The sequence below is a fragment of the Narcine bancroftii genome, chromosome 9, assembly GCF_036971445.1.
Source record: "Narcine bancroftii isolate sNarBan1 chromosome 9, sNarBan1.hap1, whole genome shotgun sequence".
Lineage (NCBI taxonomy): Eukaryota > Metazoa > Chordata > Chondrichthyes > Torpediniformes > Narcinidae > Narcine > Narcine bancroftii.
The window spans coordinates 29,260,246-29,272,908 of record NC_091477.1 but is presented as its reverse complement, the minus strand read 5'-3'; the positions used below and the strand labels follow the sequence as shown (position 1 = coordinate 29,272,908).

Sequence of the window (12,663 nt, the reverse complement as noted above, 5' to 3'; positions counted from 1 at the left end):
AACCTCTTCTTCCGAATGATAACCTCTTCTTCCGAATGATAACCTCTTCTTCCGAATGATAACCTCTTCTTCCGAATGATAACCTCTTCTTCCGAATGATAACCTCTTCTTCCGAATGATAACCTCTTCTTCCGAATGATAACCTCTTCTTCCGAATGATAACCTCTTCTTCCGAATGATAACCTCTTCTTCCGAATGATAACCTCTTCTTCCGAATGATAACCTCTTCTTCCGAATGATAACCTCTTCTTCCGAATGATAACCTCTTCTTCCGAATGATAACCTCTTCTTCCGAATGATAACCTCTTCTTCCGAATGATAACCTCTTCTTCCGAATGATAACCTCTTCTTCCGAATGATAACCTCTTCTTCCGAATGATAACCTCTTCTTCCGAATGATAACCTCTTCTTCCGAATGATAACCTCTTCTTCCGAATGATAACCTCTTCTTCCGAATGATAACCTCTTCTTCCGAATGATAACCTCTTCTTCCGAATGATAACCTCTTCTTCCATGTCACCACAGAGTTCCTCTTGTTTCAGGAGAAACTTTAGCCAGCCATTTCCTCTTGTAAGGACTACAAGGGTTTTCAACAAGCTGAACTCAGAACTCACAACCAGTCTTCAAAATGGGTTTTTCCACAAGCTTGCCATGTTCCAGTCTCAAAAGCCACTACAGAATTGAATTCTCTCTCTCTCCAAAGAATCACATTTTCCTCTCTTGCTTACAAAACTACATGATCCCAAAGTTTCCAAAACCAATCTTTGAAAGATCTTATCAGCTTCTTGAGCCCAGACTCTTCCATTTGCACCTGCTTTTGAAATTCTTTAGCAAAAAAGTCTCATTGTCTTTGCAAAGATACTGGTGTCTGAATGTCCAGCTTGAGCAAACCACTTGCATTTTAAATGAGATCTCTTTTGTGAAGTGCTAATGTTTTCCTGAGGTTACCTACTCTAACCCCCATAATCGCTTTTTAAAACATTTATATATAAAATATAACCCATCACAACACTCTCCAGTTCTGCGTGGGGTTTACATCTAAAACATGGATCAGAACAAATTGAATTAATTCCATTTAATTTATATGGAGTATCATATACTTGATGTAAAAAATTAAATTGTACCATTTGATATCTAACATTAATTGTATTAGTTACATTTTCATAACAATTTTGACTATACTTCTTGTATTTCTATAGCCAACACAAATATAAAAGGAGATAGCAGACAACCTTGTCTAGATGATCTTTCCAATAAAAGATTTTGATATTTGTCTATTTGTAATTACGCTAGCCTCTAGGCAATTATATAATGCTCTTATCCAGTTTATAAAATTTATTGGAATTCCAAAAAACTTAAATTCTTTAAATAAATAGTCCCATTCTAATCTATCAAACCGTTTTTTCTGTATCTAAAGCCAAAGCAAGTGACGGCATTTTTTTTCTTTTCTGACAATATCTAACAATATTGTCAGCTGATCTATTCTTAATAAAACCTGTTTGGTCCATATTAATCAATTTAAGTAAACATTTTGCTAACTATTAGACACCAATTTAGACAAAATTTTATAACCTGTATTCAATAATGAAATTGTCTACATAAAGATGAAAGAAAAGGATCCTTCCCTTTTTTTGGAATAACTGTTATTAATGTAGTTTTAAACAACTCAGGTAAATCACAAAGATCTTCCATTTGGTCCAACAATCCCATAAATATAGGATTCAATAACTTCTTAAATTCTTTATAAAACTCTGGAGAGAAACCATTTTCACTTAGAGCCTTATTATTTGGTAGAGATATCAATATGTCATATTTCTGTAACTGTAAAACGATTTATTAATTGTCTTCTCTTCTAAATTGTGGCAAAATAATTTGTGACATCCTTCAAAGATTCCCATTGGTATAATTTCTTATACAATTTCATAAAAACATCATTAATGCCCTGTGTTTTATAAGTAAGATGTCCCGAATCATCTTTTATATCTATTATTGTTCTCAATAATTGTTCAGTCTTCAACTGTCATGCTAGAACTTTATGCGCTCCATAGTTCAATTCAATATTTTTGTTGGGTTCACCTTGAATCTCTCTCCATTCTAACTGTTTATATTGCAGTGGCAGCTACACTGCTACTGAAAGAACACACAACCAGACAGGTTGAGCTCAGTGAGCAGAACTGATTTATTGCAGGCTGCTGGGCTGGACTTAATACTCCAAGCCCGGACCTGGTTGAGAACCGCGCTGCGGGGCGCTGACGTCACCCGGGCATGACGTGGTCCCCCAGCGTGGGCTTCTGAGCTGAGAAGGGGAAACCCCCCAATGGCGCCATTTTGGCCGGCTGCCCCGCCGCGTGGATTACAAGCGGGGCCGGTTCGCCTGCCTAGTGGTGTGCTGCCACAATATTGTATTAAATTTCAATTTTTAAAAATCCAATATTCTTAATTTCCCATCAATTACTTGATTTTGCAATTCTTTTTCTATCTTTATTATTTCATTTTCCAAATGATTAACTTCAGACATGTATTTTTTTAAAAATCTTAGCTGCATAACTTATTATTTGTTCCTCTTAAATAAGCCTTCATAGAATCCCAAACGACAAACTTATTGGTTACAGAATGTTCATTAATGTCTAAAAAATTATCTGTTGTTATAAATTCACAAAAATCTTTCCTCTTTAACAATGCAGAATTAAACCTCATCTATAACATTTTGCTCTTCCTCCAATAAAATTGACATAACCAAAGGTGAATGATCAGACAATATCCTTGCTTGATATTAAATATCTTGCTTGCAGTTGAGAGATTAAAAACATCTATACATGAATATGTCAAATGTCTAAAGGAATAAAATAAATAATCAGGGTGCATTCTCCTCCAACTATCAACAAGTTTCATTTCATTCATAAAATTCTTCAGTTTTAACTACCTTGTTTTTAACCATAATTCCACCTGATCTGTCGAACTTCGGATCAAAAGTAAAATTAAAGTCTCCTCCCATAATTATTTTCCCCTTTGCATTAGCTAATTGCATAAAAACATCTTGTATAAATTTTCCATCATCTCTGTTCAGTCCATATATAGTCATCAAAGTCCAAAGTTCAGAATAAATATTACAATTTACCATCACATATCTCCCCTCTTTATCAATACGGTACTCCCTTTGTGGCCTTCGCTACATCAGAGACTCTGGGTGCAGACTGGGAAATCACTTCACTGGGCACCTTTGCTCTGACAACACCAGTGACAGACAACTCCCAGTAGCCAACCATTTCAGTTGTGTCTCACTCCCATACTCACATGTCTGTCCATGGCATTATGTACTATTCCACCAAGATGCCCCCCCACCCCCCCATAAATTGGAGGAACAATCGCTGATTGTTCATTCTCATTTCAACTTTTCCAGTTTCTGTTAATCTGCTCTCCTCTTCCTCCCTCCTGTCCTATCTCTATTCACCCAGCCATCCTTCCTCTCCTTGCTTGCTGTCCGCTCTCTCCCTTCTCCACCTATTACCTCCTACCTTTGCAGCCATACCTCCCCTCCTACTCTTTTATTCAGACGCTCCTGCTGACTTTTTCCATACCTTGATAAAGGAGTCAAGTCCAAGTATTTTTATGTTGCTATATAAAGGACACTGATTTGTCGAGTTTCTCCAGCATTCTGGAGTTATGTATTTTTATGTTGCTATATAAAGGACACTGATTTGTCGAGTTTCTCCAGCATTCTGTTTTTACTTTCTACATCTACACTACCCTTGCTTATCAACATTTAAAATGTTTCAATGAGATACCCCCCTCAATCTTCTAAATTCCCATGAGTGCAGGCCAAGAGCCATCAAAAACTCATGAAAATCCTTTCATTCCTGGAATCATCTTTGTGAACCTCCTCTGAACCTGGTCTCAAGACAACACATCCTTTCCTAAAGGTGGAGCCCAAATCTGTTCACAATAGTCTTATTGAAGTCTCATCACTGCCTCAAAGCTTTAATATCACATAAATATACTCTTATACTTCAGCTTTTCCATCTTTTTTTAAAAAATATAGTTACCTTCTGCAAGATTTTAAAATATATCTTTTTTTTCTTAAAGCGACAAATAAAGCCTACTACTATATTACTCCCTGTTTTTATATTCTTTTGAAATTTCCACCAAATCACATGCAAGTTTATGTTTCACCTATCCTGCACGAGGACTCCCAGGCTCCTTTGCATCTGGGTATCTTCAATTTTCTCCCCATATAGAAAATAACCTGCCCATTTATATTTTTCTAACAAAGTGCATGATCATACACTTTTCGACATTGTATTTCATTTGCCATTTCTCTACCCATTCTCCTAATCTTTCTAAATCCTTCTATAGACTTCCTGTTTACTCAACTCTACCTTGTCATCCACTTACCTTTGTATCATCTGCAAATTTAGCCACAAAGCTATTCATTTCATATTCCAAATCATTTTTTATTCCAAAGTTCAAATTTATGGTCAGAGAATATACATTACATCACATACAACCCTAAGATTATTTTTCCTTTGGGCAAGCCAGAATTACCACTTATTAATACTGCAAAAAAAACTGAACTCAATAAGATATGTACACATGTAAACAAATTATGCAATACAGAGGGGGAAAAAAAACAATCAACAAGTGCAAAAATAAGTCCTTAAATGAGATTGTTGTTGAGGAGTCTGCTGGTGGAGGGTAGCAGCTGTTCCTGAACCTGGTGGTGCGTGTCTTGTGACACCTTTCCTGATGGTAGCAGCAAGAACAGATGGTGTGGATCCTTGATAATTGCTGCTGCTCTCTGACTGAAGCATTCCCCATAAAATCTTGCTTGACAAATCTATTGTACTTCTTTGAAGTGACAAGCAGGCTAGATAAAGAAGATGCAGTGGATGGTGGGGAGGATTTTGCCTGTGATGTCCTGGGCTATGTCCACTACCTTTTGCAGGGCTTCCAACTCAAGAGTATTGGTGTCCCCCTATCAGACCATGATGTAGCTGGTCAGTACACTTTCCACTACACAGGGTTTCTGATATCATACCAAACCTCTGAAAACTCCCAAGTAGAAACGATGACATCCTTTCTTCATAATGCCATTAGTGTGTTGGATCCAGGAAAGATCTTCTGACATAGTAACTCCCAAGAACTTAATGCTCACACTCTCCGCCTCTGATCCCCCAATGATCACTGGATCATACACCTCTGGTTTTCCCTTCCTGAAGTCAACAATCAGCTCCTGGTTTTGGTGACATTGAGTGCAAGGTTGTTGTTGGTGCTATTAATTAGATCTCAGAAGAATATCATTAAAAAAAGAGCTGCATATGAATAATTTTCAAAGGGACCTGGGGATTTAAAGTTGTCTTGACCATCTACCACTGAATCTTGGCAATAATTGTGCAAGTGGAAAATAAAATCAACTGAAAATCATTCCAAAATTAAGATTAATTATTCACATTTATCATATTAGAACAAGTGTTTTGGAAGGGCAATCAAAGGGTGCCACAAAGAATTGATATAAATATGGGCCCAGCTGTTCAGTCCATTCCAATGATTTGGATGAGGGAACCAGGGAGAAGATGAATTAATTTATTGATTTACAAAGTTGAATTGTAGATGGGGTTTCAAGGAGATCTCAAGGCAACACATGACATAAAGGTACAAGGACATAACAGATCAAAGATAACATAGAAAAGCACAAATCATCCACTTCAATACAATTGAAAAATTAGATTTTTTAAGAAATGTTAAGATTGAAACATGATGTTTGATTGAAATGAACCCGAGTGACCTTGTGTTACATACAAGACAGAAGCAATAAAAATTATCCCAGATGGTGTTATATTAAAAATATTTTAAATTATTAATTAACAATGATATAACACTTATTTAAATGTAACTGCAAATATATTGGTGTGCATGTACAATACCCCAAGCCACTGCAGCTCAGGGCCAAAATCTTGAAAGGCAGTTCAAAGTTCAGAAATAGTCATGTTGACACATGGGCTTGAAATTGGTGCGACACGCAGACTTTAAGATGGGCAAGATACACAGCCTTTAGATGGATCATACACAGAGGCCTTATATGAAATTAGCAGTTCACTAAGTGGGTGACAGAATGCTGATCAACTCACAAAATCCTAGTTGAGATGCTTCAACAAAATGTTCTTTTATAGATGAATGTCAACTTAAGTTCCCCTCCTCTTTGGTGTAGGGGACATGAAACAAGTGATGCTCATGAAGCTTCCAAAAACCTTTTCGTTGATCATCCAAACTCCAGTGACTCTCACTCTGGCTAACATCCAAGCATAGCATTTCTTCTAAGAGTAGAACCCTTTTTATGGGTCAGTCAAACAAAAAGTAACCTTCACTCTTTTTGGTCACAGAGGTCCTCTCATTCCTCTATAAACAAAAGGAGGAAATCTGACAGTTTGTCTATAACCACACAATGAGGTCACGTGGGTTTCTCATTCCCACAAAGGAGATCGAAGAGCTCTTTACTCTTGTGCTGCCATTTTAAAATAGCCTCCTGAGCAAACAATGCACCATCTTTTCAATAAGCTAGTCACACGGTCTCTGCTTCAGGGCCTTTTCCCTTCACTCTGCAAATGTATCAAAGTTAAGAACATACTTTCTTTGAACCTGCTGCCAGTTTCAGTCACTTTCCAAAACCTGCAAGGTTTATTAAATCTCTTCTCTTAAAGGGACAGTCCCACACAAATAATATGAACTGAAAATGGGAAAATGTCATACCTTGTATACATGAAGTTCATTTTCAAGTCAACTAGCAACTAATGATGCAAATGGCATGCTGGCCTTTGCTTGTAGCAACATTGAAGTACAGGTGTAAATGCACCTTAATGCAAATAGATTAGGCTCTTTCTGAAACCATACATGGAACATCCTGTACTGATTTGGAACAGAGTACAAGTCTTCAATTGATTTCTGGAAATAATTAAGGCTGTTGTCCTATAAGGAAAATTAAATAGACCTCACCTGAACTCCCTTCAGTTTTAGAAGAATGCAAGCAATTGTCTTGAAACATACACAATTCATAGGTTTTGACAGTACACATCAGGATGGTGTTGCCCATGTCTGGGAGTCACAGTTTCATTAAGGGGGCAGCCATTTAAAAGAGGCTCTATCAATAGGTATAGTCAACAAATTGACTAATAGATTTTTGAGCAAAAAAAAAATCAAAAGATATTGCGCATGCACAAGTTACATCAAGGATACAACATAATTATGATCTTATTATGGTAGACTAGGCAAAAGTGTTGAATGCCCCACTCTTCCTTTTAATCCTTATGAATGATATAACATTGCCACAACATAATGTTCTACATTTAGTCAACTCCTACGACTGTTACCATTGCAATTTTGAATAACGAAACTAGATTTTAAAAAAAACTTACTACTTTCAATAACCATCCTACTGAGGGGTATCAACATCAAATGCTTCAGACAACCATTATTCTCAAATTCAGCCTTAAAATACAGATCTATATTACATTAGCGAGGTAAGCAATTATTCCACACACCCATCACCGATATCTGCATTGTCTTTTAACAGAAATAGCAGAAATGGGGATTTTGAAAAAAAAATTGTTGCTTCTCTTTAGCAACTAGATGAAATGTCATTATACAAATTCACTTTGTCCAGTAAGTTAAAATCTTCAAATAATGGAAATTGGTAATAAAACACTGCTGGAAATGATCAACAAGTCAAAGAGTAAAATAAAGCCCCTCTTACACTTGCATTCCCCTAAATCAGCCATCCAGTGTCCCAGGATAGGAATGGCGTTTTTGCTGTTCACTTTTAACTGGGACAACACTACACACATTCACACTTGCAAGGAGCCATCCTGGAGGCTAGGACCGTTGCACCTTCTACCAGTGATGTCATGATGCATCAAGTAATGGCGGACCTGCCTAAATTGTGATCAATGTTTTATGATCTTATATTTGAACAAAATTAATCATGCCTAATTATAACATAATTAATTTTTATGTGCAGCACATTATGAGCCCTTCAGCTTCAGTTATTGTAGTGCCAACCTATATAAACTTTTATAAGGGACTGTGGGAAAGTGCTAGCAATAGCAGACAATTTTTAAACAGCATTGGAAAGTTGGTAGCGCTATCATGCACAATTTATATGGTGTGGGAAAACTAGTAGTGCATTCCGTCACTATTTATAAAGACTGTGGGGGAAAAAGTGATAGTGGATCTGCCCTCCCAGAATGCTGTGTGGCTGAAAAAGGGCTGTAGGCACAGCTGCATGCATGGAGCACTCATTGAGAGGTTTCTCTGCCACACAGCATTCTGGGAAGTCAGTTCCACTATCTTTTTTCCCCCCAGTCTTTATAAATTGTGTGCTATAGTGCTTCCAACTTTCTCACACGGTTTAAAAAAAAAATCGCCTGCCATTGCTATTTAATTTCTCCCCTCTCTCTCTCTCTCCCCTACTGTGACTTTCCCATGACACAGTTTATACCTTCGTTGTAATCTTTTTTTCCTTCACGTTCCTGCACTCACACAAAAACTTTGGTCATTTCTCTCTCTGAATGTAATTTCCTGTTCTACACTTGCCTGATTGCAACATCAGCATCTGCAAACATCGGGATTGTACTAGGGATCAAGGCAGCCTATCCCCTGCGTGAAATGACATCATCTCATGCCAGCGTTGAGAAGATTTTCATTTCACACTAGACTTTTTTTTTTTATACACTTGGTTAATTCCTGGGATCACTTGCGAGATTGAAAAAGGGCTTAAGTTAACATTTTGAAGCCATTAGTTCAGCATTTTTGATTTCATGTTCTATCACTGCAAATCTGTTACAGAACAAATGTTTTGTCACATACTAAATAACAACATACAGTGCACAAGGCAAGGATGTAACTATTTAAGATAAATTTATATAACTTTCACAACTACAGGACATTGCAAAGCAATTTAGAGCTAATGAAACTCATTATTGTAACAAATGCGATCAGTGAGTGGCCCACCTTGATAGCATTAAAAATAAACCCAGAACATCACAGGTATTTTACAAGTATTTCATTTAAATGGTGGTTTAATAATAAATATCTTATGCAAATCTAGACAAACACAAAGATTAATATCATTAGAAATGCACAACAAAATCTGTAAAAACTGCATTTGATCATAAATCAATGATACAGATCACATCCAGGCAGTGGTCTCAACCTTTTTCTTTCCACTCACGTACCACTTTAAGTAATCCCTATGCCATACGTGCTCTGTGATTAGTAACAGACTGCTTAAGGTGGTATAGGGGTGGAAAGAAAAAGTTTGAAAACCACTGTTTTAATTGTACCTCATTGACTCGTGATGTGCACGGTTTCACAACTCCAAAGGAAATGGGCCAATGACAAATTTTTCTCAAGCAAAACATTTCAGTCACAATTGGATCGAGAGCAGTGAGTCTCAATCTTCCCTTCCCTTTTACAAATCACATATCACCAATGGCACAGGGATTACTCCAAAGTGGGATGTGAGTGCAAAGAAAAAGACTTGAGAACCACTGTGTTAAATGGCATATTTTGTCACATCATCTGAACAAGGTTATGGAATTAAAATAGAACACTTTTAATTAAAGTGTCAACGTGGAGTTAGTATAAAATAAGCAAACAGTTTCACTCCGTAAAAACACAAGTTGTGGGGATAGCTGGAATCCGGAACAACTAAGTTACACTTAATGCAATAGACTTGCAATTGAATTACACTTACAAATCGATGCTTATACGGCAAACTCGAATAACAAACGTTAAATCTGCCCAAGACTGAATATACTGCACAGCTGGCGAACGACTAAATGCACTCAATCTACAACCATGAACTTGTTTCCGGCCTATATAAAAAAAATCATATATTTGACTCGTCACTTCTGTGAGCAAAAGTTTCCAGGTTGCTCGCGCAGGTTTTGGCAGCTCTGCCACGCTCATGAATCATAAATGTCGCTGGCATCACACTGATGAATCCAAGTGTCCAGCCAGGAGCCACTTCTCGCGTCCATGGAGCGCCAATCCCGCCCTCCCCTCCACGACCACCGCATCCTCCTCCTTTGTGCCTCTGGTGGCACTGCGCGGGCTGCCTGGGTGACTGCACATGCGCACTCGCCGCCGCTCGCCCTCGACCTGTCGCGAGAGCACGCAGACAATCGAACCGAGTCACTCACCGGGTCACCATCCGCCGCTCACTTCCTTTCCGGAGAGAGCGTTCTACCCCCCCCCCCCCCTCCCCTTTTCTCGGCGCTTGTCCTTTGATTGTTTAAAATCCAGTCTATGTAAAAAAAGAATTGGAAAGAAAAGCCCATCGTCAAGCCGATTGATAAATTAAAGGACGGCCGAGGAGGGTGTGGAAACAGGGGGAGTGGGGGGGAGGGGAGAGTGTGCGTGGACTCAAGTGGAGTGGAGGGGTTGTGTGGGTTTACTTTCTCTCCTCCTCCCTTGCAGCTGGCGGAGTGGTACACGGGGACTACTTTAAAGCGGCCGGTCCCTTCCATTTTCTCGGTTTCTCCGAGCAGACGCGGCGGCTTTTCCGGGTTCGCCTTTAACCCTGTTATTGTCAGAGAAGGGGAAACCCGCCGTCACCTGCCCCGAACCCCACCCGCGTATCAGAACATGGCTCTGAAAAGAATCCACAAGGTAAGCGGTGTCCGCCGCGGCCCGCCTCGCCTGCTCGTTCCTTTCTTCCCTGAAGCGCCCTGGGCTGCCCGGCGGAATTGTCGCCTCCCCCCGTCCGCCATGGCCGACGTCTACTGGAGCGTGTGGGCCTCGGGCGGGCGGCTGGTGGGGGTGGGGGGTCCTCCGGCCTGGCACCACCTCGCCGCTCCTTTTCCTACTGTGGGAGTGGAGTGAGAGAGAGAGAGGTCATTGACTTGCGAAAAAGAGAAAACTATTCCTTCCCCCTCCCTCCATTCTGCGGAGGCCCTGTTTCCCCCCCACCCCACCCGTCATCGGGGGGTGAAGGGGGGGGGGGGGGGGGAATCTGGCCGCCAGTTTCCTCGCTGCCCTGAGGGAGAAGAGATGAGTGGCGTGCTGGCTGGAGTATTTGCAAATGTCACGGCGCTGCCCGCAGCCCTTGACCTAGGCCTTGATGTTCCCGACTGCACAGGCCCTGAGTTGCGCCTCCCGGAGGGTCGCTGCCGGGCGGAGAGGGACCGGTGCCTTCCTTTCCCCTCCCCCCCCCCCCCCCCCCCCAGGCTGGCTGCTGACGTTTCAATGTGTCCCATTTGTTTCTCTCCTCCCGATCTGTCAGTTTGAAAAACAAATCAAAATCTCCATACATTCTTCCTGTCTGACTGGCGAGTGGATTCTGAAGGAAATGTGGAACTGTAATAAATAGTATGGATCAATCCTTTCAAAAATCAGGATCTTTCATTGATTTGGGGAATTCGTGGAAAGCAGATTTGGGTTGCAAGCCATCATTTGTGACAGTATTTAATATTTGGGTCCAGCATTTGAAGAAAGAACAAACCCAAGCCATTTTGAAATAAAATTTCAGTTTTATTCTACACTTTAGCCAATTCCTTTTTATAGGTTCCTCCATTTTCCACTGGTCAGTACAGAGGGTAAGCATAAGTTAATAAAAGTTTTTGATTGGGATTTGTGCTTGAACCAAGCATTTGGAGATCAATTGTTTTATATTTTGTGATGGAAGACAAAATCTCAGTTTTGTTGGACCTTCAAATGGGTTGCACTGTTTTGGGTTGTTAGGTTTGTTTCAAGCAACTTATTTTTTATCAAAAATGTCCTTTCTCCCCTATAATCCCATTATGTGTTAAATTTCACATTAATGTGACGTTTGGGAGTACAATGGGGAAGGGTTAGTTTGTTGACTAGGTTTCTAATGGTTGGCACCACATGGGCCAAAGAGCCTGTACTGTGCTGTAATGTTCTATGACTTATGGGTATTTCAGTTTTGATTTCTCTGCAAGTTCAATCAAAACTAGTTGATTGATTGAAAGTCACTTGAGGTAACTTCCAAGATCCATTGAATTTGAACTTTTCATCCCTGTAATCCAATCCTCTAATGGTTTTCCCTTTATGTTCTCTGATCTACAGCTTTCACGAAAACTGGAAGCCTCTTGTGTATCTCCTTCATTTGATTAAATTATTCCTTCACTGAACAAGGTCTGAAATCCTGAAGTTCCTACTTGTCAGCTCTTGGAAAGTTTTTCATGATAGTCATGAACAACTTTGCTTCTGCTTAAATTGCAAGTGTTTTCAGAACCTTTATACTTTTAAGTTTGTAAGTTTCCACCTCTCTATTTGGAAAGATAAAGCAAGTGTGAGTTACAATGCAGACGCTCACCGTGTGCATTCACTTTGGAAGAAGTTGTTCCATCTGATTTAATGCAATGGAAGAGTTTATTTAATTTTTATCATTAATGAGTAGGCAAACACAAGTTGGAGGTTGTGGTAAAAGGAAATTTGAGCACCTGAATTTCCTTGATAAGCTGGAAATATTTATTGGAATACTTGATGTGACCTTGAGTATTGTAGCTTCATTGATAGCAGACACAATAATTGATTGGTAAAGTCACAGCTTTAACAGAAAGAATGCATTTCAAACATGGTAAGGAAAGTTTGACAGCTGAAGAGGTATTTTGAACTATTTTGCTCAGTCTAATGAATTAACTATTT

General features: G+C 39.4%; 1 protein-coding gene and 1 long non-coding RNA gene across 5 annotated transcripts in view; one reads left to right on the top strand and one right to left on the bottom strand.

Moving 5' to 3' along the window:
* LOC138743370 (uncharacterized) overlaps positions 1-10,100 on the bottom strand; it is a 30,440-nt gene extending 20,340 nt beyond the window's left edge. Inside the window, exon 1 of the long non-coding RNA XR_011344836.1 lies at positions 9,746-10,100. This is a non-coding gene — a long non-coding RNA (uncharacterized lncRNA). The remainder of the gene's footprint in view (positions 1-9,745) is intronic.
* A 167-nt stretch (positions 10,101-10,267) lies between these two features.
* The window catches only part of ube2d2 (ubiquitin-conjugating enzyme E2D 2 (UBC4/5 homolog, yeast)), a 47,136-nt gene continuing 44,740 nt past the window's right edge, over positions 10,268-12,663 (top strand). The window contains exons 1-2 of one of the 4 annotated variants that reach the window (XM_069898650.1): positions 10,280-10,662; positions 12,082-12,150. Coding sequence is in view for 2 of the 4 variants with exons in the window: in XM_069898647.1 (XP_069754748.1) it covers positions 10,639-10,662 (24 nt within the window). In the remaining 2 variants the exon portion in view is untranslated. Of the gene's footprint in view, positions 10,663-12,081; positions 12,151-12,663 lie in introns of all 4 variants that reach the window. The other 3 variants (XM_069898648.1, XM_069898647.1, XM_069898646.1) reach the window with 3 other exon arrangements.